Source organism: Pteropus medius, unplaced genomic scaffold (genome assembly GCF_902729225.1).
Source record: "Pteropus medius unplaced genomic scaffold, Ma_sr-lr_union100, whole genome shotgun sequence".
In the NCBI taxonomy this organism is placed as follows: domain Eukaryota; kingdom Metazoa; phylum Chordata; class Mammalia; order Chiroptera; family Pteropodidae; genus Pteropus; species Pteropus medius.
In genome coordinates, this window is record NW_024349224.1 from 7,640,319 (window position 1) to 7,666,819 (window position 26,501).

Here is a 26,501-nt window from a genome sequence, read left to right on the forward strand (position 1 = left end):
ACCCACCTGTTCAGCCGGTCGAGTCCAACGCGGGATGTGGGAAGCAGTGATTTCCCTTTGGGGGGTTTTGTTCAAGTTCACTTGGTGGCTGGGTGGGGCCCTAGAGGTCTGGGATGGGGTAGTCCTGGATTTGACTTTGGTGGCTCCCAGGAATACAGGTGGTTTGGGCCGTGTGCAGCCCCCGCCAGGGGGATGGTCCGCCTCACCGAAGAGCAAGTGCCCGCTCAGCCGCAGGGCTGCTAGGGACAGGCGGAGGGGTGGGGGGCCCTTTCCTTCCGTCCTCCTTGCTGGCCCCTCCACGCAACGACACGTGCCATCAATCTGTGAGGGGGGACAGTGTCAGTGGTGAAATGGCGAACTGGGCCACTGCATTTACTGATGTGGGTTCACCAAATCAGAAAGTGATTGCTTTTCCTCTCTCTCAGCCTGAGAACCTCAAGGAGAAAGTCTCAGGCTGGCGCTAGTACATCCTTAAGACCTCTGAGCTGTCCTCGTTGACAGAGAGAGAGGAGCCTGGGTCTGAGAGCCTTCAGCCGGCAACAGGATCCTACTGGACTCTGATATGAGCGTTCTGACTTTGTTGTATTCTTATGGGTATCTTTCATTTAGAATGCTTCATATGGGGTTTTCATTTACCATAGGGACATGAAGTTCATTAAGTGCAAAGATGTGCCTAAGGAAAGGAATAAGTGAGTCATCAGGTGGAACGGGACTTTGGCAGAAGTTATGAAGGTGTTAGGGGGTAATGTCTGGAAAAGAATGATCTAATCTAGTGGTTCTCAAACTTTTTTGTTTCAGGATTTCTTTATAATCTTTAAAATTGAGGATTCCGATAAGCATCTTGTTTATGTAGGTTATCACTATCAACTTATTGCATTCGAAATTAAAACCAAGAAAATTTAAAATATTTACTCATTTAAAAATAACTAATAAACTCATTACACATTAATATAAATAATGCTTTTATGAGAAGTGACGGTATTTTCTAGAAATGTTCTAGTAAGAAGAATCAGTGTTTTACATTTTGGCACATCTCTTTAAGGTCTGTCTTCTGGGTGAGGTGTCTGTTAAGGTTCAATTCTCATGTGCTCTTGCATTCAGTCTGCCGTGATGTATTGTCTTGGTTGAAGACTATGAGTAGGATTTGGTCCCACAAAAACATGCAGTTGGAAAAGGAAGGAGTATTTTTCTCGCCTTTTCGGTCTTTCTTCTTTGAAACTCACCAGAACTGGATAAGTGTTAGTTTCTTAAAGGATAGTTGCGATCCGAAACTATATGTCAATGACCCTTTTCTGTTCTGTTATATTAAAATCCATTGGTCTCTTCGACCAATGATGTTGGAACAACTGGACATCCACGTGCAAAAAAAAAAAAAGAATCTCAACACAGACATTGCACCCTTTACAAAAACTGACTCGAAATGGATTATAGACCTAAATGTACAACATAAAACTATGAAACTCGTAGAAGATAACGTAAGAGAACCTAAATAGCTTTGGGTATGGCGATGCCTTTTCAGATACAGCAGCAAAGATACAATCATTATAAAAATAACCGATAAGCTGGATTTCATTAAAATCAAAACTTTCTTCTTTGCAAACAAAAAGGTCAAGAGAATCAGAAGACAAGCCGCAGGTTGAGAAAAAAATATTTTCAAAGGACACATCTGATAAAGCACTATTATCCAGAAGTATACAAAGACCTCTTAAAATTCAACCATAAGAAAACAAACAACCCAATTTAAAAATAGTCCAAAAACCTTAACAGATACTTCACCAAGAAGATATACAGTTGGCAAATAAATATAGGAAAAGATGCTCCACCTTATATGTCATCAGGGAAGTGCAAATCAAAACAACAATGAAATACCACTCGCTGCGCACCTATTTTAATGGCCAAAATCTGGAACACTGACCACACCAAACGCTGGCGAGAATGTGGAGCAACAGGAACTCTCAAACATTGCTGGCGAGAATGCAAAATGGTACAGCCACTTTTCGAAGACAGTTTGGTAGTTTCTTACAAAACTAATAAACATACTCTTATCATATGATTCAGCAATTGTACTCCTTGGTATTTACCCCAAAGATGTGAAAAACTTTCGTCCACGTAAAAACTTGGGTGTTGATAATAGTTTTATTCATAAATACCAAAACTTGGAAGCAACCAAGATGTCCTTCAGTAGCTGAATGGAGAAATTAACTGTGAAACATACACACAGTGGAATATTATTTAGCACTAAAACGAGCTATCAAGTAATGAAAAACATGGAGGAATCTTCAATGCATATTACTAAGTGAAAAAAGCCAGTCTGAAAAGACTATATACTGTATGATTCCAATTATATGACATTCTGGAAAAGGCTAGACTATGGCCACAGGAAAAAGGTGAATAGTTGTGGGAAGAGGGGAGACAGGGGAAGGATGAATAGGCAGAGCACAGAGGACTTTTAGGGCAGTGGAAATATTCAGTATGATACCATAGTGATGGATACAAGTCATCGTACATTTGTCTAAACCCATAGAATGCACAACACTGAGCGAACCCTGAGGTAAACTACAGACTTTGGGCGATTATGATGTGTCAACGTAGATTCGTCTTCGTTTAAAAAAAAAAGAAAAAAAAAGATATCATCCTAGTAAACAATATTGATAATGGAGGAGGCTGTGCACGTTTAAGGACAGGGGGACACGAGAGATCTCTGTACCTTCCTCCCAGTTTTGTTGTAAATCTAAAACTAGTCTTTAAAAAATGAAGTCTTTAAAAAAATCCGCCGTTCCACTTTGTACTTTGATGTTAGTTCACTGAGTTATGCAGATCTTCCAAACGTGGACACATTTCAACATACAACATCAAAACCTCACGTTTGTTAACTACAACACTGATCGTATCGTAAAAGTCTTTAGATGGTGGCAAGTCGTCAGGCTTACAGTGATAAATACAGGTTTTCCAAAATTCTGGTTCTGCACTTGAAAGCTGGAATGTTTTCTTTTTGGTAACAAATGAGTTAGTTGTTTTCCTTGAAGCGATAGGCTCACTAGGTTCATTTTTAGAAAATGTGTGCCAAATCCGAATCACCATTGTTTGTCGGGCATTCTTTCAAGTAAAAGTGATGTCCCATGAAAAAAAGGGACCATCACAGCCAGCAGCTCAGTATTACGAGTTGCTTTCCTCAAGACAAGCATCATCCTTTGTTCTGTAGCGGAAGGGTTTTGTGCGTGCTTCTCATTTCGTCACATAGAATATGAAAAAGAGGTATACTCAAGGGTAGAGATTCTTTTCATTCATAATTTTTACTACATCAAGGACATTCTTAAGTAAAACTGGCATTTGTTTTACTGCGAGTACATGGCGGCAAAGAATACAGTGGCAACTAGTACAGTTTTGTGCTACTGCTTTCTGCTAAGGGGCTGGCAGTTTTATTTACTACTGCCTTTGCACCATCAGTGCAAGCATTAGCACTGTTAGAAAGACAAATGATGTCTTAGTATTGTTAAGAAAACAGTTTTGATCTTGTAAACCCCTGAAAGGGCCTCAGAGACTTCCAGGGGGTCCGCAGATCACCCTTTGAAAAATCACTGATCTAGCCAACCCCTTCCTGGTGCATTCGGGAACACCGAGAGGAGATGAGTCTTGCCCAGAGTCCCAGAGACAGTCAAAGGCAGAATGTAGGCTGAATCCCACTTCTGACACCTGATGCACGCTCCTCCAGGCTGTGTCTCTGAGATCCTGGAAGCAGGGTGATATGCTCCTTCTAGGGACAGGGGGAAAAAACAATATCTGATAACTTTAATGGATGGTGTGGGAACTGACGGTGAGGGCAGAAGGCGACAGGAAGGGGTGGCAATGAATAAGCCTGAGGAGAGGAGCCGATCAGCCAAACCTGTCATCTCCAGGACCTGCCTGTCTCCCCCTCGCCCCTGCCATGTGTGGTGTTCCAGTGTCCATCTTTTCTCTTCCATAATTGTGTTCCTAATATCTCCCAGCCAAGGCAGCTCTAATTAAACTATTCACCGCAGTCACTTTGTGTTCTGAAGAAACGAGGTTGGCCATTATCACTTTTCTTTCCCTTTGAGCTATGTGTGGGTAATTTCATTCTGCCCTTGTTCGTTTCTTGGAACTTTATCCTATCCAATTTTAGTTCTTTTATTCTCCTTTAGAACATTGAGCTCAAGAAAAAGTAGGCAGAGGGTGAGGGCATCACAGATTTGGAAATTTCTGTCCCATTCACCTTAAAGTTTACTTTTGCCTGAAGAGTGGCCGCTCGGTGGTTCAGCTGTCCACCGTGCCCCTGTCTGGGAGAGATGCCCAGGAGGTAGAGACTGGCAGGTCTGGGCCCACGAAGGGGAGAAGGGCACCAAGAGAAAGTGGCACACATCAGTCCGTCCCACGGTGGGTGATGGTCGGAACTTTGGACAAGCAGGCGATCCCGCTTCATCCTCGGGGACCCGTGAACAGAAGCCTTGGGGACATCACCGCATCACTGCCCCTAAGAACCCAGAACAGCATCCATCCCACAACCCCCATCTCTGCCTGTCGCCCACTCTCTGGCGGGCTGGCCTCCTCCACAGGCCCTCACCGCCTTCTACACCGGCCCCGACATCTCCCTCTGCAGAAACTGTGGACTGGCTGCCGCCCCGTGCCCTGCCCATCTCTCCACCGGCCCTGGCACAGGACATCCTGCTGGGGTGGTTTTAAGAGACACGTAAGGGAAGCAGCTTCATCTGAGAAAGGCAGAGCCGGGGAGCAGGCTGAAAGCCCAGCACACAGAAGCAGCCGAGGGCCCTGAGGGACCGGGAGCCTGGGAAGCACAGAGAGACAGTGCGCGTCCCAGCCCCACACCAAGGAGCATGATCGTTATCTCCGCTCTGGGGAGAGTTTTCATCCCCTCAGAACTGCCTCCAAGCCCTCTCCACCTGAGGGTGCACAAGTCCACACACATCAGCCATCTATCCAGGCGGGTAGCTGTTCCTCATTTAATGTCTAAAGGCCACGTGGACCTCCAAGCCCCAGCATTGTCCTCAGGCCCTGCAGATGGCCAGAGGAGCATCTGACACCCTCCAGGACCCACTGCTTCCTGGCAAGGCCCTCAGCTTTGCTTAGGCTCCCTGTTCTGCCTGCCTTTAACTCCCTCCTCAGGGAAGGCCAGTGTCTGGACTGTGCCCTGCCTTCCTGGCACAGCCAACCCCTGACTGTCTGTCCCCTACACATGTCCCTCTCTCATCCCCACCCCAGGCTCCTCCACAGAGGCCCAGACCTTACTCAGTGGGCCTCTGTGGAGGAGCCTTCCGCATCTCCACAGTTCGCAGCTGATGTGTCTGATGCCCACCCTGGACTGCAGGCTTGGGCAGACAGGGTCCAGATCCTGCTGGCTGTTCTGTGCCCACCACCCAGCCCTGGGCTCAGCACAGGGAAGATGCTCGGCCAGGGAACACTCACCGGTCTAGCACTGGCTCCCTCTCCTTAACTCAGGCCAGGGCCAGGGGTGGGAAACCACACCAGTCACAGCTGCTGACAGATGGTTTCCAAGCAGAGCTTTTAGGTGTCAAGTGTTAGAACCAGCGACAGAGCCTCGAGGGACTCAGGCCACAATTACCCCCAAGCCCCAGTTCTTAAAAAGCCAGCAGAAAAGGCTGCTTCTAAATAATTGAGAGGTCCGAAAGGGGTGTGAGCACCTTCAGAAAGTGAGGTTCTTCAGAAAACCCCGCCTTCTCTGCCTCCACGGGAGGCAGGCTGGGCCCAAAACAGAGAAGTTCTCAGGAGGGCTGAGGACAAATCCCCGAAGAATCCAGGAAGTTTGGACTACCTTCTGAACCCAGCGGAGATCTTAGGGAGCCTTCCATAACAAGGCCACAGGCCATTGACAGTGATGGGCCATGGCGCAGAGGGAGAGAAAGTCGGGGGGCAGGTCTCCCCTGCCGTGTTCAGCAACTGGCTGGGGAGATTCAACCAGCATGTTCTCTTTGTGCCAAATACGAAAGCTCTTAAGGCCAAGACCCCACCCAGGAGCGGCTGCACAACGCATAAATGAGTGAATGGGCGGGTGGGTAGGTGGGCGGCTAGGTAGACCGAAGAGGGATGAAAGGCCTGGGTGCACAAATGAATAATTAAGGGATAGACAGATGCTCTGGGAGAGCAGAGGGAGGTGAAGGGATGGCGGGTGGCTGTGGAAGTGAGCGGGTGGCTGAGCGAGGGTGGCTGACGGGTAGGTGATGTAATGGGTGGGTGGCTGGCTGAGTGGGGGGATGCATGATGTGTGAAAGGTAGGTATCCTAGGTAGGTAGAACAGGGACGTGAGGATGGGTGGCTGGGGAAGGGATGGGCAGGTCCGAAAAGAGGCAAGATTGGGAACAGCACCAAACCCTTGGTTCTGCTATAGGATCTCTCTGGGGAACCAGGAAGGCTCCCTCTCCTAAGGCAAGTGTAGATCAGTGAGGTCCCCCTGCCCACCCATCCACAGAGACCTGTGAACCGACAGCATAGTGTAGGCATAGCTCCTTGCTAAGACCCCTAAGCCCAAGCGAAGAAGGAGCCCCCAGCATGCCTGGCCCCCGGCCACTAAACCCCTGCAGAGCCCGGCAGAGCCCCAGTTATCGCCACTGACAAATACACCTCACAAATGTCTAAACTGTCCCTGGGTTGGCACTACTTCACTGAGAGTCTCAGCTAGGGAGCGATCTGCCAGCCAAGGCCCAGGAGAGCAGGTCCTGGCCCCGGGGACCACCACTGCCCCCACTGTGCTGAGGCCCTCTGCCGTGTGCATGAGAGAGAGAGGGAGAGAGAGACAGAGACAGAGACAGAGACAGAGAGAATGGGACTGCATCTCCTCAGATGCACAGGCCTGGGTGGGGTGGATGTGGCCGTAACTCAGGGCTCCCCGCTCCCCTCTCTGCTGTTGTTCCTCACCTTAGCAGAGTCGGCAGCCAAGGAAGTCAGCGATGCTCACGGGCCTGGCCCTGCCCCTGCCCCTGCCCTGCTCCCTCTCTTGGGCTCGGCTCTCCAGTTCATGCTCCCTCTCCCCTCGGCCTGTGCGCTCCTGCCCCCTGGTGGGAGCCGGGACAACTACAATGCATGGGGCAGGGCGAGGCCAGATGGAGGCGACTGGAGAACTGGGGTGTGTGTGTGTGTGTGTGTGTGTGTGTGTGTGTGTGCGCGCGTGCGCGCGCGTGCGTGCACACGCACTCACACTTCACTTGGCCTAAAAGATTAAAGACAGAGGAAAACTGAAAGATCCAAAGCAGCTCCTCAAATGGAAGGGGTTATTATTATAATTACTGTGATTATTGTTATCAAGATTATCATGCTTGCCTGAAGTCTCGTACAAAGCAGGCTTATTTTATGTCAGCTCGTTGTTTGTGTCTGAGGGACTTCATCTTTGCGTATAATAACTAACATTTGCAGGGCTCTTTATGTTGCAAAGCTGTGTCACATCCTTAGCCTACTTCATCTGCACAAACAACCATAGGAGGTGGAAACTAATGAGACTGGAGGCTCAGAGAGGTTAAACGGTCTGTCCAAGGTCACGCGACTAAAAGGCTGCAGAGCCCGGATTTGAACCTGGGTCACCTGACCGATAATTCCTATTCACTTCCCCACCATAGTTGTTGCATCTCATCTCTTGGGAAGGAAAAGGCTCTTTGTTACACTTTAGCTCCAAGCCTCTTTGCACAGTTTATTGAAAAGTCCATGTTGCATTGCCCTGAAGAGACAGGAAGCATTGTGAAGACCCAAGCGCCGTAAGTGATGTTAGCCTTCCCAGTCTCAGACGATGAGGACACCTGGGCCTCTTCTGAATGGAAACATGTGGCGGTCATGGCCAGTGGCTCGGTGAGGCTGATGCCAGCTTCCCTCAGTCACCACTTACCGCCCCCCCACCACGCCCTCCGGCGTGGCACAGCACAGACAGGCACCAGCCCCATCTCTGGGGAGGATGAGCGGGAGATGCTAGGGCAGGGGGGCAAGACCCTGCCTGAGCCCTGGGAGCCCGCACCCCTCCTCATGGTATGGGTTCTGATTCCCAGGGCCAGATGGCTGACTAGGGACAGTTGTCTGGAAGCCAGATCCCTCACCCCAACGTGCCAGTGGGCAGTCCCACTGACTCACCTGGGTCTCAGGTGCTGCTTCCCAGGCACACTCATGACCAGTCCCCAGCAGAGCATGTCCTTGTGGCAGGAAGCCCCGTATACCACGGTCGGGGACCATTCCAGGGGCGCAGCTACCCCCATCGCCACCCTGGGCTCCCCGCTCCCCAGCAGTGGCCCAATGCAGCCATTTCGGGGAGGCACCCTGTGCTGAGCTCCGTACCCCACTGAACACGGGATGCCCAGGGCCCTGTCTCCACATGCTCCCCGACTGCCCCTCCTCTCCGCTCCGCGCCCCCCCACCCCCGCACCTCCAGATGCTCAAGGAGACAGTGCAGAGGCTTTCATCAGGGGCTCTCACCTCTACCTCGAGCAGCTTCAGGCCACTTATGTGTCAGCGCTATGAATAAGATACCATTGAGCCAGAAGGGTTATATCGGCTACAGTGTAAAGAAACGTCCACGCTGTTTTTAAGTCATCAGTGTGGTAAAAAGAATCCTGCAGGTGTCTTTGAGAAGTCACAACCTCTCCAGAGCCTCCTGACCCTAACCCCATAAGACTGGCGTGTCGTCTGCAGCTCACACTCAGAAATGCACAGTCTGGCCAATGCCCCAAAAGGTACCCCACACACAGCCCCCAGCATCTCCAGGGCAGACAGGTTGGCCTCCTGGTCCAGCCTTCCCCAAGCTATATGAGATTCACAAATTCTGGGTCCTACATGGAGGAACAAACAAGTACTAGGTGGCTTTCTGGAGGTTTATAAAGCACACGGTAGCTTCACGGTGAGGTGTCATCGTGCTCTGGGCACTCAGATTGGAGCGTGTCTCTCACCCAGCAGGAAGTCGCCTGTCCTGGCCACCCCTCAGGCCATGACTCAGTTCTCACAGATCTGGCAGAAACCGTGGCATGGGGCCCAAAGAAGTTTGGGAATGTACCGCTAGACTCACTGGGCGCACCCCACAGATGGGCAGGCACGCTGAGAGCCCAGAAAGGACAAGGACTTCCCCAGGTCACCCAGGCACTGGGGAGCAGCAGCAGCGTGCAGGCCCCTGACTCATAGGCCTCTGTGCTGTTTTTAGCCCCAGGTGGAGGCATCACCCCTGCCTCCCTGAGTCACTGCCTGCCTAGGGCACCCAAGGCCCAGCGCCCAGGGCCAGCTGTCTGGGTCAATGCCCCAGGGGGGAGGTTCAGGTGCTGAAGATACTCATCTCCAACCTAGGAACCTGGGAGGCCAGGGTCTCTCGGTGGGCAGCCCAGGGATTCGGGAATCCAAGGGCTGGGGTCTTGGGGACACGGTCCCTAGGAAACTAGATCTGGGCTTGCATTGTGGGCTTGGCCTTTTCACCAAGTTGTAGCTTCCTCCCCAGGGTAGGTGTGTGGGGGCAGGGGACACAGCTGCCAGAACTTTCCCGTTGACCTTCTGCAGTAGACGGGCTCCGATACACAAACAGCTACTTAGTAGCACAGTTCCATTCCGGAAAACTCTCCACAGAAGGCTGTGGCCCCCACATACCTTTTGTACAGAATCTTTTGTCAGCCACAAATCTTGCAGGTGCCAACCTCATTTCCTTTGTGTCTCTCCCACCCCCAAAGCACACCTGCAAATGTCCACAGCTTCCTGCTCCCTTCCCGAGCCACACGCCACAGGCTGTGGAGTCTGGCTCATTCGGAGGCCAGGAGGTTGACAGGGCTTGAGAGCAGAGTAATCGTCCAGTAGTGATGATCATGCCCATGAATTAAAGCCCCCGACTCCAGAGGGCCCGTGAGGTTAGGGAGATGGTGGGCCTGTCACGTCCCACCCCCAGCCACTGCCGAGGGCCCTGTCTCACCGCGGGCTCCAGCCATGTGGCTGAGGTGTTCTCCAGGGCCTGTTCTCCAGGGGTATTACAGGCCAGAGGGGCCCCGTGGGTGGTGGTCTCCTTGCTTTTGGTCAGGAGATTGTTCTGAGCAAGACCTCATCACTGGACGAATTGTGTGCAGACAGCGGACAGGGTTCATCCGGGGCCTGGGCCCAGGCAGGCACCTCGTCCTTGTCTGGATTCTTCTAGAAGCCAACCCCAAGACAAAGAGTATATTTGGGAAGTCATTTCAGGAATCACTGAGGAAGAGGGGAAGTGACGCAGAGACGGGAGGAAATGGTAAACGGATAAAGGGTGCGGTGATGGGTGGGCTACAGCTTTGGGCAGCTGGGGCGCAGGCCCCCTGGGGATTCTCTGGGAGATCTTGCGGACGCATCGCAGAATTATCTCCCTGTGAGGACGAAGCAGCCGGGGCATTAACCCACCAACTCCTGTCCGTCCAGGGCACTGACTCCCAACCCGTGCAGCCCGCCACACACCTAGGAGCAGAGGCAGGAAGCCAGCTCCCCTGCAGGAGCCCCCTCAAGGCAGCCTCGGGGGCAGGCCCAGGTGTGAATGGCGTTCTACAGCGGCCCCTGCTTCACGCTCACCCGCCCTGATCTCGACCGTGAATCAGCGGTCGTCTCAGACGGACCTTTCTGGGAATGCAAGTCACCCCCGGTGTGGACCCCTCGCCGGGCTCGGCTCCATGCGCCCCCCTCCCCCCCGCACGAGTGGGAGAGCCCCTGCACGTCTGCGGTGATGGCAGCACAAGCAGGCAGGGCCTCTAAGAACTGCCGCATCTTTCCGTGGGCCGGAATGAGTGTCATGGCCACAGCCCTGGTCAAGGAGAGATGCAGTATATTCTGCCTGTAGGGGAAGAAATGCAAAGATACCAGGCAAAGGGCAAGGACCCAGGCCGGGCAGAGACTCAGGCCCACGGCGCGGGCTTCCGCAGACCCCTCACGGACGTGGCTATGAAACTCTAAGCAAGAAGTGTGCGTGCACAAGAGCGTCCTTTGTTACCTGTCGAGTGCCACGCACGTGTGCACCGTACTGGTGATGGCGAGGTCCTGTGACTTCAAGAGTATTCAGGGGCCACTACGCTCCCGGTTTGGGGGTTCTGTGCGTTCAGTTAGTCTTTGAAGATGGATGACCCTGTTTGGTATCCAAGGTAAAGGGAAGCAGGCAGGTACCTGCTAATTATGGGGTCCTTCATGTGCAGTTCCAGTGGGGTCTCGGCCTCCACGTGGGTGCCGTAAGCAAGCCGCACCCCCTCAGACAGCGGAGGAAGGGCACGCTCCCTCCCTCGTCATTTGCCCCTTCACCCTTCTCTTGTTGAACCTGCCCCCAGGGAAAGGCAGGCCACAGGTCAAGAGCAAATAAGTAACTAAAAATTAATAAAATTAAGTGTTTACTTGGGGCCTCCAAGAGCCTGAGCTCTAGAGATTTGTCATTGACTTAAGGCGCTTCCACCGTGGGTGCTGTGCGCCCACCCTCGGGGCACAGCTCCACCCGCCCTGTCCCTCTGCCACCCGAATTCTCAAATAGCCAGACGCCCTGTTCCAGGGGCCTCGCCCCACCTGGAGTGAGAAGTAAAGAAACTTAGGCATTAGCCAAGAACATTTTTTTTTCCCCAAACGAGTACTGTGGTGAGCCCCAGCTTTCAAAATAGATGAAAACAGAGTTGCTCTGGTGAGCTGGAGGATGGGGAACGGAGCCCTGTCCCCTCCCCTCACCCGCAGGGGCCATGGTCTGAAGCCGCTGCTTCAGAACCTCCTGGGATAGAAGACCCTGAAGGCTGGGACGGGGACAGGTGTCCCCACAGGGCCCTAGGAAACTAGGCTGCCGGTGCACACAGAGGCACCGGGGGTGTTCTGATAGAGGCCCGCTTCTCCCGGCCGGGCTCAGGACTGAGCATTGACCTGGCACCCTGGCAGGTGCTCAGCCAGGGCTTCTGTCCCCACGGAGGCCTCAAAGCCACCCCCCATCTCTCCTCACAGGCCGACGCCAAGATGGTGTGTGACGTGGTGAGTCGGATGGAAGACACCGAGCCCTTCTCTCCAGAACTGCTTTCCGCCATGATGCGACTCTGGGGTGACTCAGGGATCCAGGAGTGCTTCAACCGGTCCCGGGAGTATCAGCTCAACGATTCTGCCAAATAGTGAGTGTCCCAGGCGGGAAAGGGGGCCCCCCGGGGGACAGCAATGCAGGCGTGGGAGCGGGCGGGGCTCGGCGGGCCGAAGTCTGTGCCACAGAGGAACCGGAAGGGGCTTCTCCTCCTGCCCCTAGGATGGGGAAGAGGCTGGGGCAGGGGCACAAGTGACACCAAGCAGCAAAACTCCCACAGGGACAGCGGGCCCCGTCACCTGCTTGCTGAACCCCTGACCCCAGACATACACATCAAGAACTATATGGGCAGAAGTAACTTACATGGTGCCATTTGGGGGCGGGGCGGTTAGAGAAAATCAGCTTTCCATTCCTCTATCTTTAAAACTAAAAATAAGGAAAATGGAATTCGCCCAATAAACATAACAAATAGTCAAACATGTAGTTTGATACCGGCTCATAACGAAATAAAGGGAAGGAAGGGGGAGAGGGGAAGGGAGGGAGGAGGACAGGAGGGAATGGAGCAGCGGCAGGAGGCTCAGCAAAAGTCGGAGAAGGTGTTCGAAGGGATCGGGAAGGGACAGGCAGCAGAAGTGGCCTGTGGGACCCTTCCTGTGGCAGCAGGACCGCAGGACCGCCCACTGCAGCTTTGTCACTCCAGACATCTGATGACGTCCTCACCGGGTACATGCCCTTGGCCCCCAGATCGGAGGCTCCAGCCCCCCAGGATGTTTCGCGCTGGTCAGAGACATGTCTTCTGTCTTGGAGACACTGGGATTAACCTTAGCTTTCAGGAAACGCACCCCACTTTTGCAATCTGGTGCCAGTTTTTCAGCGGGAGCCTCTTGGGACACGTGCGCTCCGACCTGGATCTGATTGAGCCATCCTCGCCGGAGCTTCTCACCCAGGGCCCCTCTGTCCCCAGGAGACATCTGGCAATGTCTGGAGATGTTTTTGATCGTCATGATCAGGATGGTGCTATTGTCATTTTGAGGTGGAGCCCAAGGATGCTGCTAAGTGCCCTACAGTGCACAGGACAGTGGACAGTCCTGCGTGACATCTGGCCGCAGATGTCAGTAGTGCCGAGATTAAGAACCCCTGGTCCACACAATGCTGACCTTGTGTTCAGTAGGGGACATTGGGACAGTTCCATTGCCCATGACGGCAGCTAACAAACGAGGGACTTGAGTAAGGCCAGAGCGCCTTCGCATCTGCATACCTAGATTGTCCACCAGTGCCTAGGTCCTGTGAGTCCCAGGCCCTGACAAACGCCGAGGGACACCTTGATAGGCAGGGGTTCGTGTCCACGGCTCCCCATGCACACTCACATGACAGACCTCAGCCCAGGTCCCAGTCAGGCCTGAGAGAGTCCCTTGTTCCTTCTCCCCCTCCCCGCCCCCTGCCGGAATCCCCCCCACCCCGACACTAAGGCTCCGGGGTCCCTCAGGGCCAGCTGGCCCAAGTCTTTCTTCTTGTGTCCCTTCAATTTGTCTCTCCACTTACATTTTTACCCATTTCACTAACTATAACATGAATCCATTGCAAAAAAAGACTATTTTTTAATAATACAGAAAAATATAATATTAATAGTAAAATTCCTCTCTCGGGAGCGTCCCCTCCCACTTTTAACTGTTTCCATTTATTTGTCCCAGCAGCGTCCGGAAAAAGCCGACCCTCCAACTGTAAATAGTATTTACCGACCTCGTGCTGTGGCACTTGGGGGACCCTTCTCTCCTTCCTTCTTCCTTCCTTCCCCCTCTCTCCCCGATTCCCCTCCCTATTCTTTGCTAGTTACAGGATTATTTTTCATTCTTCCAAGGGCCACTTTCTCTCGTCCGTTTCACCTCCCCGTTTTCCACGGCCAAGGTTACGACGCGGGCATTCCGTTGTCACCCACGGCTAGGCCTTCTGTGTTCCGTCTCTGGGACGGGGTTCTACGGCAGGCCGGGGAGGGACCCCCATCGGCAGTCGGGCTCGGAAGGACCTTAAACACGTTCTGGTCCAGGGTGTCTTCATCGTCGTGTTAGCAACTAAATCTCATCTTCCAACACAATCTTGGGCCCAACATAGAAATCAGTTGGAAATAGATTTGTGGTAACGGAAGGGCGAGGGAGGCCTACAAGGCCTGTAGTGCCAGGGGTGCCACTTACATCCGAAGCTGTGGGAATGGCTCCCCGAGGCCCAGAGCCCCTGTCACCATGCCTACCCCCAGGGGGCCAGACAGGAGGGCGCCAGGGCTCAGAGGGGACGGGAAGAGGCCCACGGCTGCCAGGTTCCCGGGCGGGCCCTCACCCTCTCTGCACACGGCTGGTATCTCTCCTCTCCCCTCTGCATGGGGTCCCCGGAACCCAGAAACCTGAGCGCGCCCAAGCAGGGGCGGTAAAGGGAAGTTCTGTGGGTCCGTGAGTATGGCTTTTCCAAAGCCAGTTCCCCACCGAACGTCCTCGGGCTTTCTGTCAATGCGTCCCCTCTCGCAGCAGCTTGGCCCTCCTCCTGGTGCCACCGCTTGGCTCCTGGGCCCTGCCCTTCCCCAGCCGCCCTTCCTCAGACCCCCGTGCCGCTGTCCCCCGTCTGGAGGCCTGCAAGCCTGTTTAAAAGCACAGACTGGAGTCAGGCGGACTCGGGCACAACTCCCAGCCATGTCCCCGTCCTGGCAGTGCGACCCCGCACGTCCCCTCCCTGGGGTGGGGAGCCCACCTTTCAGTTTTATTTCCTGGGCGAACATTCTCACGAAGACTTGAGGCAGGCCCGGGTGGTCAGTTCACTGGTGGACCCCTGATGGGGAAAGGTGTCCGCCCTTCCCAGCCCCATGGACGTCCCCAAGCTGGGGAGCTGGCCCTAGCACGTCCTGGGGCTGAGTGCTGAGGAGATGCTGCCCCTCCACGTGCACCTGGAACCCCACATCGTCCCATGCCTCAGACACTCGGGGCTCCTTCCCTGTGGGCTGCGTGCAGCTCCCACCCTGAGGCACGAGGAATCGGGACCTGGCCCGGGCCAGCGGGGGGGTCACTGAATCTTCCTGCAGACCTGTCCCCGCTCCTTCCTTCCTGATTTCCTGGGTCCCTCCCTGGCTTTGGGTTCAAACCTAACCCATGCAGACCCCAAAGCCCTTCCATGTGCTGGGCCTGGGTGGGTGAGGTACAAAGGCCTGGTCTGTCTCCAGAAGTGGTGGCCTAGGAAGAGAACCCTGATGCCAAAGGCAGGCCCAGCCACTGTCCGGCTGTGTGACCTCTGAGCCTCCTTTCCAAGGGCACCAAATGGGAAGAGGCCCACAGACCCCTTGGTAAACTGTCAAGGAGAGTGGTAAGTGTGGGCAGATGCCCAAGGGGGCCTCTCAGAAGTCCCTTTGAGACTGGTCAGAGTGCGGACTCTGGGGCCAGATGTCCAGGTTCGAGCCCCAGCTCACAGCTGGACAAGGTACTGACCGTGTTTTCTAATCTATAGAATAGTACATTTAACTCGGAAATTAAGCATGAAATATGGTCACACATATAAGGAATTGGAACCTAACCGTTGGCCATTACTGTTTCAAGATGAAGAAATGACAAAGCAGCGTTTTAAACATGTCAACATTGAAAAGTTTGATCTTGTCTAAGTGTACCTGGCACTGTGTGCAGAGCCCCTTGTGGTCTGGATTAGAAGCCAAGACATAAGGTCCTCCCCATCCTTGGTCGCCACTCCCATCCCCCTGCCCCACCTGGCCTCGGACAAAGTGGTGCCGTCCTTTCCACAGTGACCCATGAGGGGCCCTGGCGGGGACTGGGCTCTGAGAGGGGGTGGCCCGGCAAGCCCTGAGCAGCCCAGAGCTTGGTCCATGGTCCCCTGTGTGTTGCTGTCCCCAGCTACTTGGACAGCCTGGATCGAATCGGGGCCACCGACTACCAGCCCACTGAGCAGGATATCCTCCGAACCAGGGTCAAAACCACGGGCATCGTAGAAACCCACTTCACATTCAAGAACCTCCACTTCAGGTGAGGCCCGGGGGCTCCTGAGACCCAGCCAGGGCAGAGAGGTGGGCCAAGGTCTCAGCTTGTCTGGATATCACTCTGCCTCAGGAGCCCTTGTGTTGGGACAGGCAGCTAGATACGAGAAGGGACCTCTGCGTAGGTCTCTGTTCCATCAGGCTGAGCAGGGAGGCTTCCTGGAAGAGGGGTCCCGGAATGGGGCTCTGAGGAACGGGATAGGGGAATTAATAGACAAAGGAGGGGAGCCTGCCCCTGGGTGGCATCTGTGTGGGCACGCAGCTGTGTGCCCACAGAGTGTGCGAGTGACCTCTGAGAGGGGGGGGAGGTGGCACAGAACAGAGGTCAGAGGCTTCTTCTGCAGGCAGACCTGGGCGACACCCCAGCTCTGCACACCGGCTCTCGCCAGCCCCCTGGGTACCCAAGCCCTGGGTGCTTTACTCATCCTCCATATAACAGGTGACAGTCCCTGCCTGCCTCCCTCCCAGGCTGGTTGGGACCTTGCTCAGAGCACAGACATGAATAGACATACTCAGAATGCCAGAGAATGGGAAATGCATGTTGCCCTGACAGCAGCACCTCACAGAGGTGTTTTTTGGGGGGCCAGCTGAGGTGCACTCCTCAGTAAAATTGTTGCGATGCAAGGGCAGGTCTTTGAATCACTATAAGCACAGCCCAGTCGAGGGATGGCAGTGATGGCTGTCCCCACCCCGAGGCTGGCAGCGTCCATCTGTCAGCACAGGCTCCTGGGAGGGGGGTGGGGGGCTCGGAGCAGGTGCCCAGCACCCTTCTCCTCCTGCCCCTCGACTTGACTAGGCACCCCACACCTGCCTGGGCCCCACCACCCACCAGCCCAGCTTCCCTGTCTCCCTGGCAGGCTGTTCGACGTTGGGGGCCAACGATCTGAACGCAAGAAGTGGATCCACTGCTTCGAGGACGTCACGGCCATCATCTTCTGCGTCGCACTCAGCGGCTATGACCAGGTGCTCCACGAAGACGAGACCACGGTGAGTGGCCTGGGCCCGCCTGGCCTACAGAGGCACTGAGTGGCCGGCCGCAGTCAGCCCACACGGCTCTGCGGTGGCCGGGGCTTCCGTCCCCGGGCAAACGCCTGGTGACGCCAGTGCAGAGCGGGCGGTCAGGGCCTGTGTGCAGACTGATCACGAGCACCTCCGCCCATACCGGGTCTGAGGCAGTGCACGCCGCTTCGGTAAACACGGCAGAGTCACAGAGGCTGCCAGCCCAGAGCCAAATCAAGCCAGTCCTGAAAGAAGTCAGGGTGCAGTCAAGCCACGATGAGCATGAGACAGAATGAGCAGCCCTTGGCCCCGACAGCCCTTCCCGAGCACAGCCAGTTGCTGCTAGGAGAGGCTCGGCTTGTGGCGGGGGCGGTGGGCCGCGGCTCCTCCAGGCCAGCCCAGGTTCCGCCTGGACATGCGCCGTGTTAGGTCTGTGGCCTTGGAGAGGGGCGTTCCCCCATGGCGCCTGCATCTGTCCGGGCCTAGCCCTGCTGTGCTGCCGGCTCCAGGCAGCAGCCTCTCCGTCTCCGATGCTGTTGTCTGTCGAAGGGGAGTGACCGTAGTTCCTCCTCGCGGGGCCATTGGCAATGGAGGAGAGAGTCCGCGTGAGGGGCCTGGAACCGTTCCTGGCACCGTGGCGCCGCGTTGGTGGTTGTACTGTCACTGACGATAGTCCTGAGCTGGGGAGGCGGCAGGGGGTGTCCACTGAGAGTCCCCACAGCATCGTAGAGGGGTGGCCTGTCTGCAGAGCCTGCCAGGGAAGCCGGGTGTTGGTATGCTACACCCACGGGGTCTCCAAAGAACCCCACAGCGCCTCCTGGGGGCGGGGCTCCTGGGCTGTGGATCTCGCCCTTGGCGATGGTCAGCTCCTCTGTCTGCAGCATGCACAGGCCCGTGGCCGCAGCCTCTGAGCCGGCACCAAGGTGTGAGGCTGGCCCGTGGTCCTGGTGGGCCTTGGGCGTGGCCCGTCTTCTCTCTGGGTCTGTTTCCTTATCAGCCCCACCGGCCAGTCCTACAGGCTGCAGTGAAGATCCGATGGGCTTTGGGGTGTGGGCTTTGGGGTGCCGCGCTATGGGGAGCAGGAGCCGCCGTCCTGGGGGACTAACGTGGCGATGGGGCTTTTAGCAGATTGGCACCGAAGCCGCTGGGTAGGTGGGTGATCCGGACTCGAGCCACACGCTGGCTTATCCACTGTGCCCTTGCTCTTTCGGGCCCAGCTGCGTCCCTGAGCTGGGGTTCAGCAAAGCCCCCCAAGCCCTGCCTTGTCCTGCAGGAGGCTCCCAGGTCCTCGACTGTGCCGCTCTTTCTGGTAACACTCATCATTCTCAGTGGCCTTGGCGGGCTGTGGCATCTAAGGTCACCAGAGCTGAGGGTGGGCCAGGGGTAGACGCACACCCTGATCTGTGTTTGGACCCGACTCCCTGACCACGCCAAAGCCCAGGGCAGTTCTGGCTGCCCCCACAATCCTCCGCGCACAGGTCCTGCCCTGTCTGTCACCATTCCACTGGTCGACTGCTTTTCAAGGCACCGTTCACGGTCTGATTGGCCACCCTGAGATCCGAGCCCCATGTGGCGCCTCTCCCCACCGTAACGCCGGGGAGTGGGAAGCGGGGCCAGCGTGGTGGGTGCAATGCTGACCCGGCTGTGGGTTTCGATGAAAACAAGCGGGCCTCTCCCCTGGGACCTGCCTTGCCGGGCCTGCAGACAGCTCGAACCTGAGACCCAGGCCCGTCAGCATGGGGCAGGGACTCTCGCTCACCTCTGCAGCCCAGAGTGAAGGCAGAGGGTCGTCTGGGTGCCTCTGGCAGCCACAGGGCCCAAGCTCCACGGCCCGCAAGTTCCCGCTAAACATGGGGCTGGGCAGTGCCCGGCCTCAGGCTCAGGTGGCCAACCCCGTCTGCCCGGCCAGCCCTCTGCGAACGCCTCACCTGCCCTGCTGCCGAGCACGCTTCCCCTCCCTTCTCCGCCCTCCTGCCCTCACTGCTCCTCTCCCACCCTTTCCTTCCCCCACCGCCCACCCCACCTCCCCTGCCCTTCTCCACGGGGGCTGGAGCAGAGGACCTTGGGGAAGCCAAGGCGCGTGGGCCCAGCCCAGGACAGGCTCTTCCTGGGGCTCTTTCCTCCTCAAAGCAGACCAGCTACGCAGCCCAGGAAAGACCAGCCACCCCCCCGCCCCAGGGGACGGGAATGGGCTTCAGACCCTGACACCAGCCCACGAAGGTGGCCCGTTGCTGGTGCCATCAAGAGCAACACCGTTGCCACAGACCTAAGCCGACGACTGCGTCCGGGACATGGGGCAGCTGGGGACAGAACTGACCCAGGGTCCAGCGCCGGCCCTGCCACTGTGTGACTACGGCACCTGCTCCACTCCCTCCTCCTTAAAATGGCCTTGGTGCTGAGAACACAGCCTCAAGGGGCCCGGAGCTGTCACAGCACCTGCTCCAGACCCCACTCCATAAATGGCACTTGTCAGGATCCTCTGTCCGGGCACATGGCTAAAGGACAAGTTGTACGCAATAGACACTCTGCCCCTGGGAGCAAAATCTCGACCCTGCTGACCAGCCGTTGGTCCTCAGCCTTCCTCTCCAGTCAGCCCTGTGTGTTCCTCCCTGGCCTGGGGTGAGAGTTGGTGACATCCAACACAAAGGCGTGGAGTTCGGTAGCTGCCCTCACATTGGCCGGCCGCCCTGTCCACTGCACCCCGGCACCCCGGGCCTCATCCTGCCCTCAAGCCTCGGGCCTGTGGCCCCAGCGGCACTGGGCCTCAGCCTGCCACGACTTCACCGCCACCGTCACCACCGCCTACAGGGCCTTAACTTGCCAAAGCAAGGACAAAACCGTGAGCGGATTCTGAGGGATCCTCCAAGCCAGGCAGGTATGCAGCACCTCCCTCCAACCGAAACCGAAACCGTCAGCTAAGAGTTGAAAGCAGCAAGTTCTCGGGGCACCGCTGGTGACTTTGCTGTGACGCCTGTCCCCACCCACTCCCGCCTCTCACACTCCTGCCAGCCGCCAGGCTTGGGCTGGCCCTGTCCACCCTCACCTTCCATCTCCAGCCACCCAGTTGGCAGTCTCGGGGCAGCTGCGGCCTCTGTGAGCCTGCACAGGGGCCTCGGGAAGGGCCGGCCTTGACTTCCTGGCCCCGAGACTGGGTGAACCAATTTTTCGGGGTTTTTTTCTCTTTCTCTCATATTTCTCCTGGATTTTTATCTTCCTCTGTTTTAATCTATTTTGCTGGGTTTCATCTCGGGGTCCTCCCGGCCCCTCTACTGAGACACCAGCCCCAATAAGCGGCTCACCCAGAGCCACCACCCCCGCGCCCCCACCCAGCCACCTCCCAGCCAACTCCCCACCACGCCAAGGCCACAGCAAGATCACCCCCCCGGACGCTGTCCCCCGGGCGTCTGCTTCCAACTCTGGATTAATTCGAGGATCTCTGAGTCCTCGGTTAATGTCCCCCGGCTGAATGCGTGCATCTCCCACCCCCGCTGGCAAATCTGAACGCGACCCCGGTACAGAGATCTGCATGGCCCCCGGTTCCGTGTAGACGTGTTGGATGGCGGGGCGGCCCGCGCCCCGAGTGCATGGTGCATGTCTTCTCTGTGAGCTGGAGCCCCTCCGGTGACCTCGCTGCCCCCAGCGTGGGTCAGCCTTCTCTGGGGGCAGGGGGCAGCATTCCCCACCCGGCCCGCCTGGCTCCGCCCCACCCTGCCTGCGTGTGGAATGAAGCGGAGACCACGTCCCGTTTGTCCTTGTGGGTCCTCCCGTCTCCGTCCCCCGGTGGTGCGTTCGGCCGCGTTGGGGGGCCTTCCCTCGGCGGGTCGGGGCCCTGGGCCCCGCCTGCCCTCACCGGCCCCTCCGCTCTGTTACAGAACCGCATGCACGAGTCCCTGAAGCTGTTCGACAGCATCTGCAACAACAAGTGGTTCACAGACACGTCCATCATCCTGTTTCTTAACAAGAAGGATATCTTCGAGGAGAAGATCGAGAAGTCCCCGCTGACCCTCTGCTTTCCCGAATACACAGGTAGAGACTCCCCACCTGCCACTGGGATGGCAGGGGACGGCACTGAGCTTCTGGCCACCGGACGCCCCGAGGGAGCAGGGCCCCTTCCCAAAGCTCAGCCCCGCTGCGCTGTGCTCTGCAGATGCTCTGGACTCAGCTGCGGAGAACCCAGCACCAAACCGAAGGCCACCTCTGTTAGCGTGTCCATGGGGCGGGCGGGCAGCCAAGGAAGAAGGCCTGACCAGGCCCCCATGGAGCACCCCAAGTGCCCCGTGGCTCTCCCAGGTGGCCAGGGCCTGGTCAGAGAAGTGAGTGGGCATCCCCAGCCTGACCGGCACCCAAGCCTGGAGAGCAAAAGAGCAGACAGTCCCAACAAGACAGACAGCTCCCAGGCTGACCCCACTTCCCTCTGACTTGGGGCCAGACAAGGCGCAGCTCAGTGTGTCTCCCCCTTCCTCAAAATCAGGCCAGCTGCCCCATAAGCCAGGCCCCTAGCAGTGTGCAGCCAGAGTTTGGGGGACGGGGTGACTCGGCAACCCTCACTTTCAGCTGTCAGCCTCCTCTATAAGTTAGAGGCCTGTGGATCCGCCCTAGTTGACAAAAGCAGGCAGAGTAGGTCAGTCACCAAAGCTGGTTTGAGGCTGACGAGGCCTGAGTGATTACCTGTGGGTCCCATCCCTCACCTCCAGCCCAGATTTAGGAAAGAGCTGTGGTCTGGCAGACCCTGAAGGCCCGAGGGGCCCAGGCTTCCAGTCCACACGGCAGTCATTGCAGCTCAGCGCTGTGCCTCTGAAATCCAGCCCCGTTCTCTGCCCCCCACTGTGGGTCGTGGCAGCTCTGCCCATGCCTGGGCCCCAAAGCCTGGAGCCTGTGGCTTCCACGCAAAGCCAGAGCCCTGTTCTGCTGCTCCCAAACACCAGCTGCTCCCCTAGAAAGTCTCTGGGCTGAGCCAAGAGCAGAGCAGCCTGGCACACCCTGGGGAAGGTGACAAGTCAGCGGGCCAGACCGTGCTTAGCCCCCTGATGGTGAGCCTGAGAAAGGCGAGGGGTGAGGCAGGGAAGGAGAAGGTCAGGGTGGCTCACGGGCGCCACAGTTTCGACCTGCTTTGCCCAGCAGTGGCCTAGGGAGGTGACCTCTTGGGCTACTCTAAGGGATCACAGACAGGACAGGACCTGTGCAAGTGTACGTCAGCCAGGGGCTGGTTCAGACTTCCTGGAGCAGAACCCACAGTAGGCAAGGACGTTCGCGTCAGTGGTCAGGTACATATATTAAAGGAAAATGGTGCTCGCCCTTAACGCAGGTGAGGCATGCTGAGGTTTGGTATTTTGTTTTCTTCATTGTTTTTAAACTGGATGTGGACCACCGACTTGACTTCGTGACCCACTATCCAGTGTCCCCCACCCCATGAGGGTCTTCCTTCGGGGTTGTCACTGAGCGGTCGTCGCGGCCTGGCCTCACGCGCTCCCGTCACCCGCTCCCGTCCTGGTCTCTCCCGCAGGCCCCAGTGCCTTCACAGAAGCCGTGGCTTACATCCAGGCCCAGTACGAGAGCAAGAACAAGTCAGCCCACAAGGAGATCTATACCCACGTCACCTGTGCCACCGACACCAACAACATCCAATTTGTCTTTGACGCCGTGACAGACGTCATCATCGCCAAAAACCTGCGGGGCTGCGGCCTCTACTGAGCCCCGGCCTCTCTCCCGGCTGCCCAGCACCCCACCCGGCCCGCCGCCCCCACCCACTGGAAACAGTTCCGGCACCTCTCAACCACTTTCTGCCATTCTCTGCACTGGACAAAGAAGCTCCGCGGCTGAGGAGAAGCCGGGCGCAGGGAACGCCCGGCCGCCCCGCCCCGCCCCAGGCATCAGCACGTGGTAACAGGGCCGGCAGGCCGCTGAGGGCCTGCCCCACGCCTGACATGCGCCACTCACCGCCCACCTGCGCTCACGGGCCTCTGCTCCACCTCTGAGTGTTTTATCCAAGGGAGAGGGTGTGGGGGCCACGGCCGCCCTTTGGCCCAGAATGGGCACGCTGCCCTACACTTGGTGACTCGTACTCAAAGTCCCAAGGTCTTCTCCTGTCTCCCAGGGTGGTGTAGGTGGTGGGGTGGCCCCGGGGCGGGGTGCTGGCAGCGGCGGGGGCAGCAGGAGCCGCTGCTCGGCTTTTCCTGGGTTCTCTCCGGTCTGGGGCAGCTCCGTCACCAAAAGCCGGGGTGGGGCCAGGCCACCTGCGCCTGGGACTGAGGGCTCAGGCCTTGGCGAGCACCCCCTCTGGGCCGCCCTTCCTTGCACACCGCTGGGGCTCCCCGTTGCCCTCCTGGGGAGCGCCCATCCCGACTCCTGGTAGGTCTGGAAATGCTTCTGAGACTGGCTTGTTGCAAAGACACGTGGTCAGTGGTGAGAGTGTCTGGACAGGGCTCAAGGAAGAGGTGGCGGGCAGCGGGGGAGGGGAGGCAGTGGGGCAGCAGCTCCTGTGCCAACCGCAGTGGGGCCTCAGGCAGCTGCTCCAGATGTGAGTAGACATGCTTTTCCTTCTCGAATTCACAGTAAATCCAACTCACACTGGCAGAGGCTAGCAGGGGCTTTGAGCTGGGCTGGGGGTCTGTAGTTGGGGAAGCTCGGGGAGTGGGATGCAGACATGGCCCCCGAGGCCAGTACCCCAGCTTCCTTCTCTCTTGGTGGAGAAACCAGTGAGTTTGCCCACATCCCTTGGTGTTCTGCGAGCCCCCGGGGCAGGAGAGGGCAGACGGACGAGACCACCACCCTGAAGTGTGTGCTACCAGGGGCCCAGGTGGCTCAGACACGTACCCAGACCCCCTCTGGAAAGAGTCCTAGGACCGCTTTGAGGGGCTTCGTTGCAGAGACCCTTGCGCAGAAAGGTGTGGAGTGGCTTTTGATGCCTCCGGCTGCCCTCAGGCAGTCCATACTCCTCTCTCTCACTCCTGAGCACCTCCAGTCGGCTGATGCCACCAGCCGATACCTCGGGCGCACCCAGTGTGCTTGTGTGGCAGGCTCTGCCTAGGGAACCAGATGTGCCGTGGGAGGAGAGAGGCCACCCCAGAGAGGTCTCTGGCCCCCTCCTCAAGCCCTCGGCTCTTCCAGCCTCTACTCTGGGCTCTGCTCAGTCCCAGGGCCAGGCAGGACCCCTGGGCTTCCAGTGCTGTCCCCTGACGGCCCCAGAGCTATGCCAACAACTCTGGGCTTCCTGGTCCCAGCAGACCCAGAGCTCTGGGTGGAGCATGGGAGACCCAGAGCACTGTGCCAAATGCCTGCAGGGGCGGGTGCCACTGGGTGAGCCCCTCCCTGGCCAGGCTCCCTCCTGCTGCGCCGGCCTTACGGGAAATCACGAAGCAGCCAGGCTGCAGAAGCCACCCCGCCAGCCCAAGGCCCCTGGCTTCATTCACCTTGTGTGCTACACCTCGTACCAGTTGCCAGGTTGGGACAGAAGACGCCCCTGGAGCCAGTGGTCCCAACGTGCTGTCATGAGCAGCCAGAGCCAGTCACACCAGTGCCAACAGTGAAGACTTAGCAGTTATTTCCTGGTATCGCCACCCTGGGTGACCTGTGAACCCCAAACTCGAAAACAGCCGACAAGAAGGGGGACGCTGGCCAAGCCCCACGTCTAAGGCCATCATCCTGAAGGCGGAAGTCGCTGGTTGTCTGGGCCCAGGGCTCCCCGTCACTCACAGCAGCCAGAGCTCTGGGCAGGGGTCGGGACTGCAGGCCGTCCCCCTCCCCAGCAGCAGCATGGGGGGGGGTTGGGGGTGCCTGGGGCCTTCCTGCCTTCTGTCCCCTGGGCTACTTTTTCTCTCTCAGATGCTCTGTCGGGCTGTTTCTCGGGCTGTTCTCGCCCCGCCCCCCCCAACTCGGGCCTGGGGTCCTTGGCTGTTGGGTGTGAGCCCTGAAGACAGGGTGTCCGGAGTGAAACTCTCTCGTGTCCACTGCGTCGCCCATTCACGTTGTCACCGGCAGCTCTACCGTAGGGGGGAGCGACGGAGGGGGTCAGATGTGTTTTGGCTCCGTCGTGTGTGTGGGGGGCGGGGAGGCGCTGTGAGTGACTGGACGTGGCGGGTCTCTTCACCACAGTGGCCCTGCGTTTGGGGCCAGGCTAAACTCTCTGACTGGCTCAGATTTAGCAGGCCAAGAGGAAAATGAATTCTAGAAGGAGCATCTGTGCCAAACCCATGAAAATTGTGCCTGCCACCCCGGTGCCTGTGGGCAAGTTCTGTGCCCTGAACCAATTGCGTCCACAAGAGCCAGGTGTTGGCCTTTGCCTGGAGAGCTGAGAGAGGTCGCCAAGGCCCTCTGGCCTGGCTGGAGGGGACAGTGCACGAGGCCCACGGAGGGGCTCTGTTGAGCCTCTGGCCTGAGGACGGAGTGTGCCCTGCCCCCGCCCTGAGCAGAGGGCACAGCTCTGGGCCCCTCGCCAACAGCTTTGGCATCCTGGGTTTCGTGGCCACCTCCTTTGCAGGCTGTAGATGCCCAGCGCCCTGGCCCTCTCTTCCCCGCTCTGGCCCCAGCAGAGCCCCGGCAGAGAGGGTCACCAACATTACCTGGTGTCAGGAGGCAGCTCAGCCTCTCAGCCTAGCTCCGTGCCCCAAGGGTGGGCAGTGGGGACACGCCCGTGCTGGACACCAGTAGGCCTCCCCCGAGGCAGGCAGCAGCCACAGTGCCTTCCCCACCTGGAGCCCCATAACCGGGCTGTGTATAACCCCCGCAGGGAAGGCCCAGGAGTCATCTCACCCAGGCCCTTCCTTTCTGCCAGGATGAGACCCGCGGCAGGGAGTGGGGGGCTTACTTACCCCACTGCTCCCCCAGCGGCCGCCTCTTCCCTCATCCCGTCCCCTTTCCCCCTGGTCTGACCCCGCGTACCCTCCAGCCCTGTTGGTGGGCAGTCTGGGCCTCACTCCTTCCTCCAGACCAGGTGGTGGCCTGTCCAGCCCGCTTTGTGAGGAGCCTGGCGGGCAAAGCCTCTCTGGCTGCCTTTGCTGTTCTCTGCGCCTTCTGGAAGCCTCAGGCACCACCTGGCAGTTCCCAAGAGTTAAGGCCTGAGGCTCCGGCTCTGTGGCTGCCAGAGACTCGGTCTGGGGTGCCGGAGGCAAGCACCCACAGACAGTTCCCCTGCGTCAGCCCACAAGCCTGTAGAATAAAGGGTCCCAGAAGCCCAGAGCAATGAGACGGGACACAACAGCCAGACTAGAGAACAGGGCCGAGGTGTGAGCCGCTGCCCTGCGTTGGGGACCAGGCACCCCACTTCCCACCCCCCAGCGAGGCAAGTCGTGAGCCACCTTGCCCAGAGAGCGTAGTGGGGCCTTCTTTCCAGGGGCTCCGGGGGTCCAGATCCCGGCCCAGCCAGACGAAGGCCCTGGATTCCCACTGCCTTTGCTGGGCCCACCCCTCTGTTCCTCTCGCACCCGGGTTCTGCCCCAACCCCTGGGCTCCACCACATGCCCTCTGCCCTCCCGGCCTCCTCCCCGCTCTGCTGCT

General features: G+C 57.5%; 1 protein-coding gene across 1 annotated transcript in view; it reads left to right on the top strand.

Moving 5' to 3' along the window:
* The window catches only part of GNAO1 (G protein subunit alpha o1), a 132,007-nt gene extending 105,877 nt beyond the window's left edge, over window positions 1-26,130 (top strand). The window contains 5 exon segments of the mRNA XM_039880918.1: window positions 11,923-12,083; window positions 15,871-15,999; window positions 16,868-16,997; window positions 20,882-21,035; window positions 22,513-26,130. Of these exon segments, the coding sequence (XP_039736852.1) occupies window positions 11,923-12,083; window positions 15,871-15,999; window positions 16,868-16,997; window positions 20,882-21,035; window positions 22,513-22,700 (762 nt within the window). The 3' untranslated portion in view covers window positions 22,701-26,130.
* The last annotated feature ends 371 nt before the right edge of the window (window positions 26,131-26,501 follow it).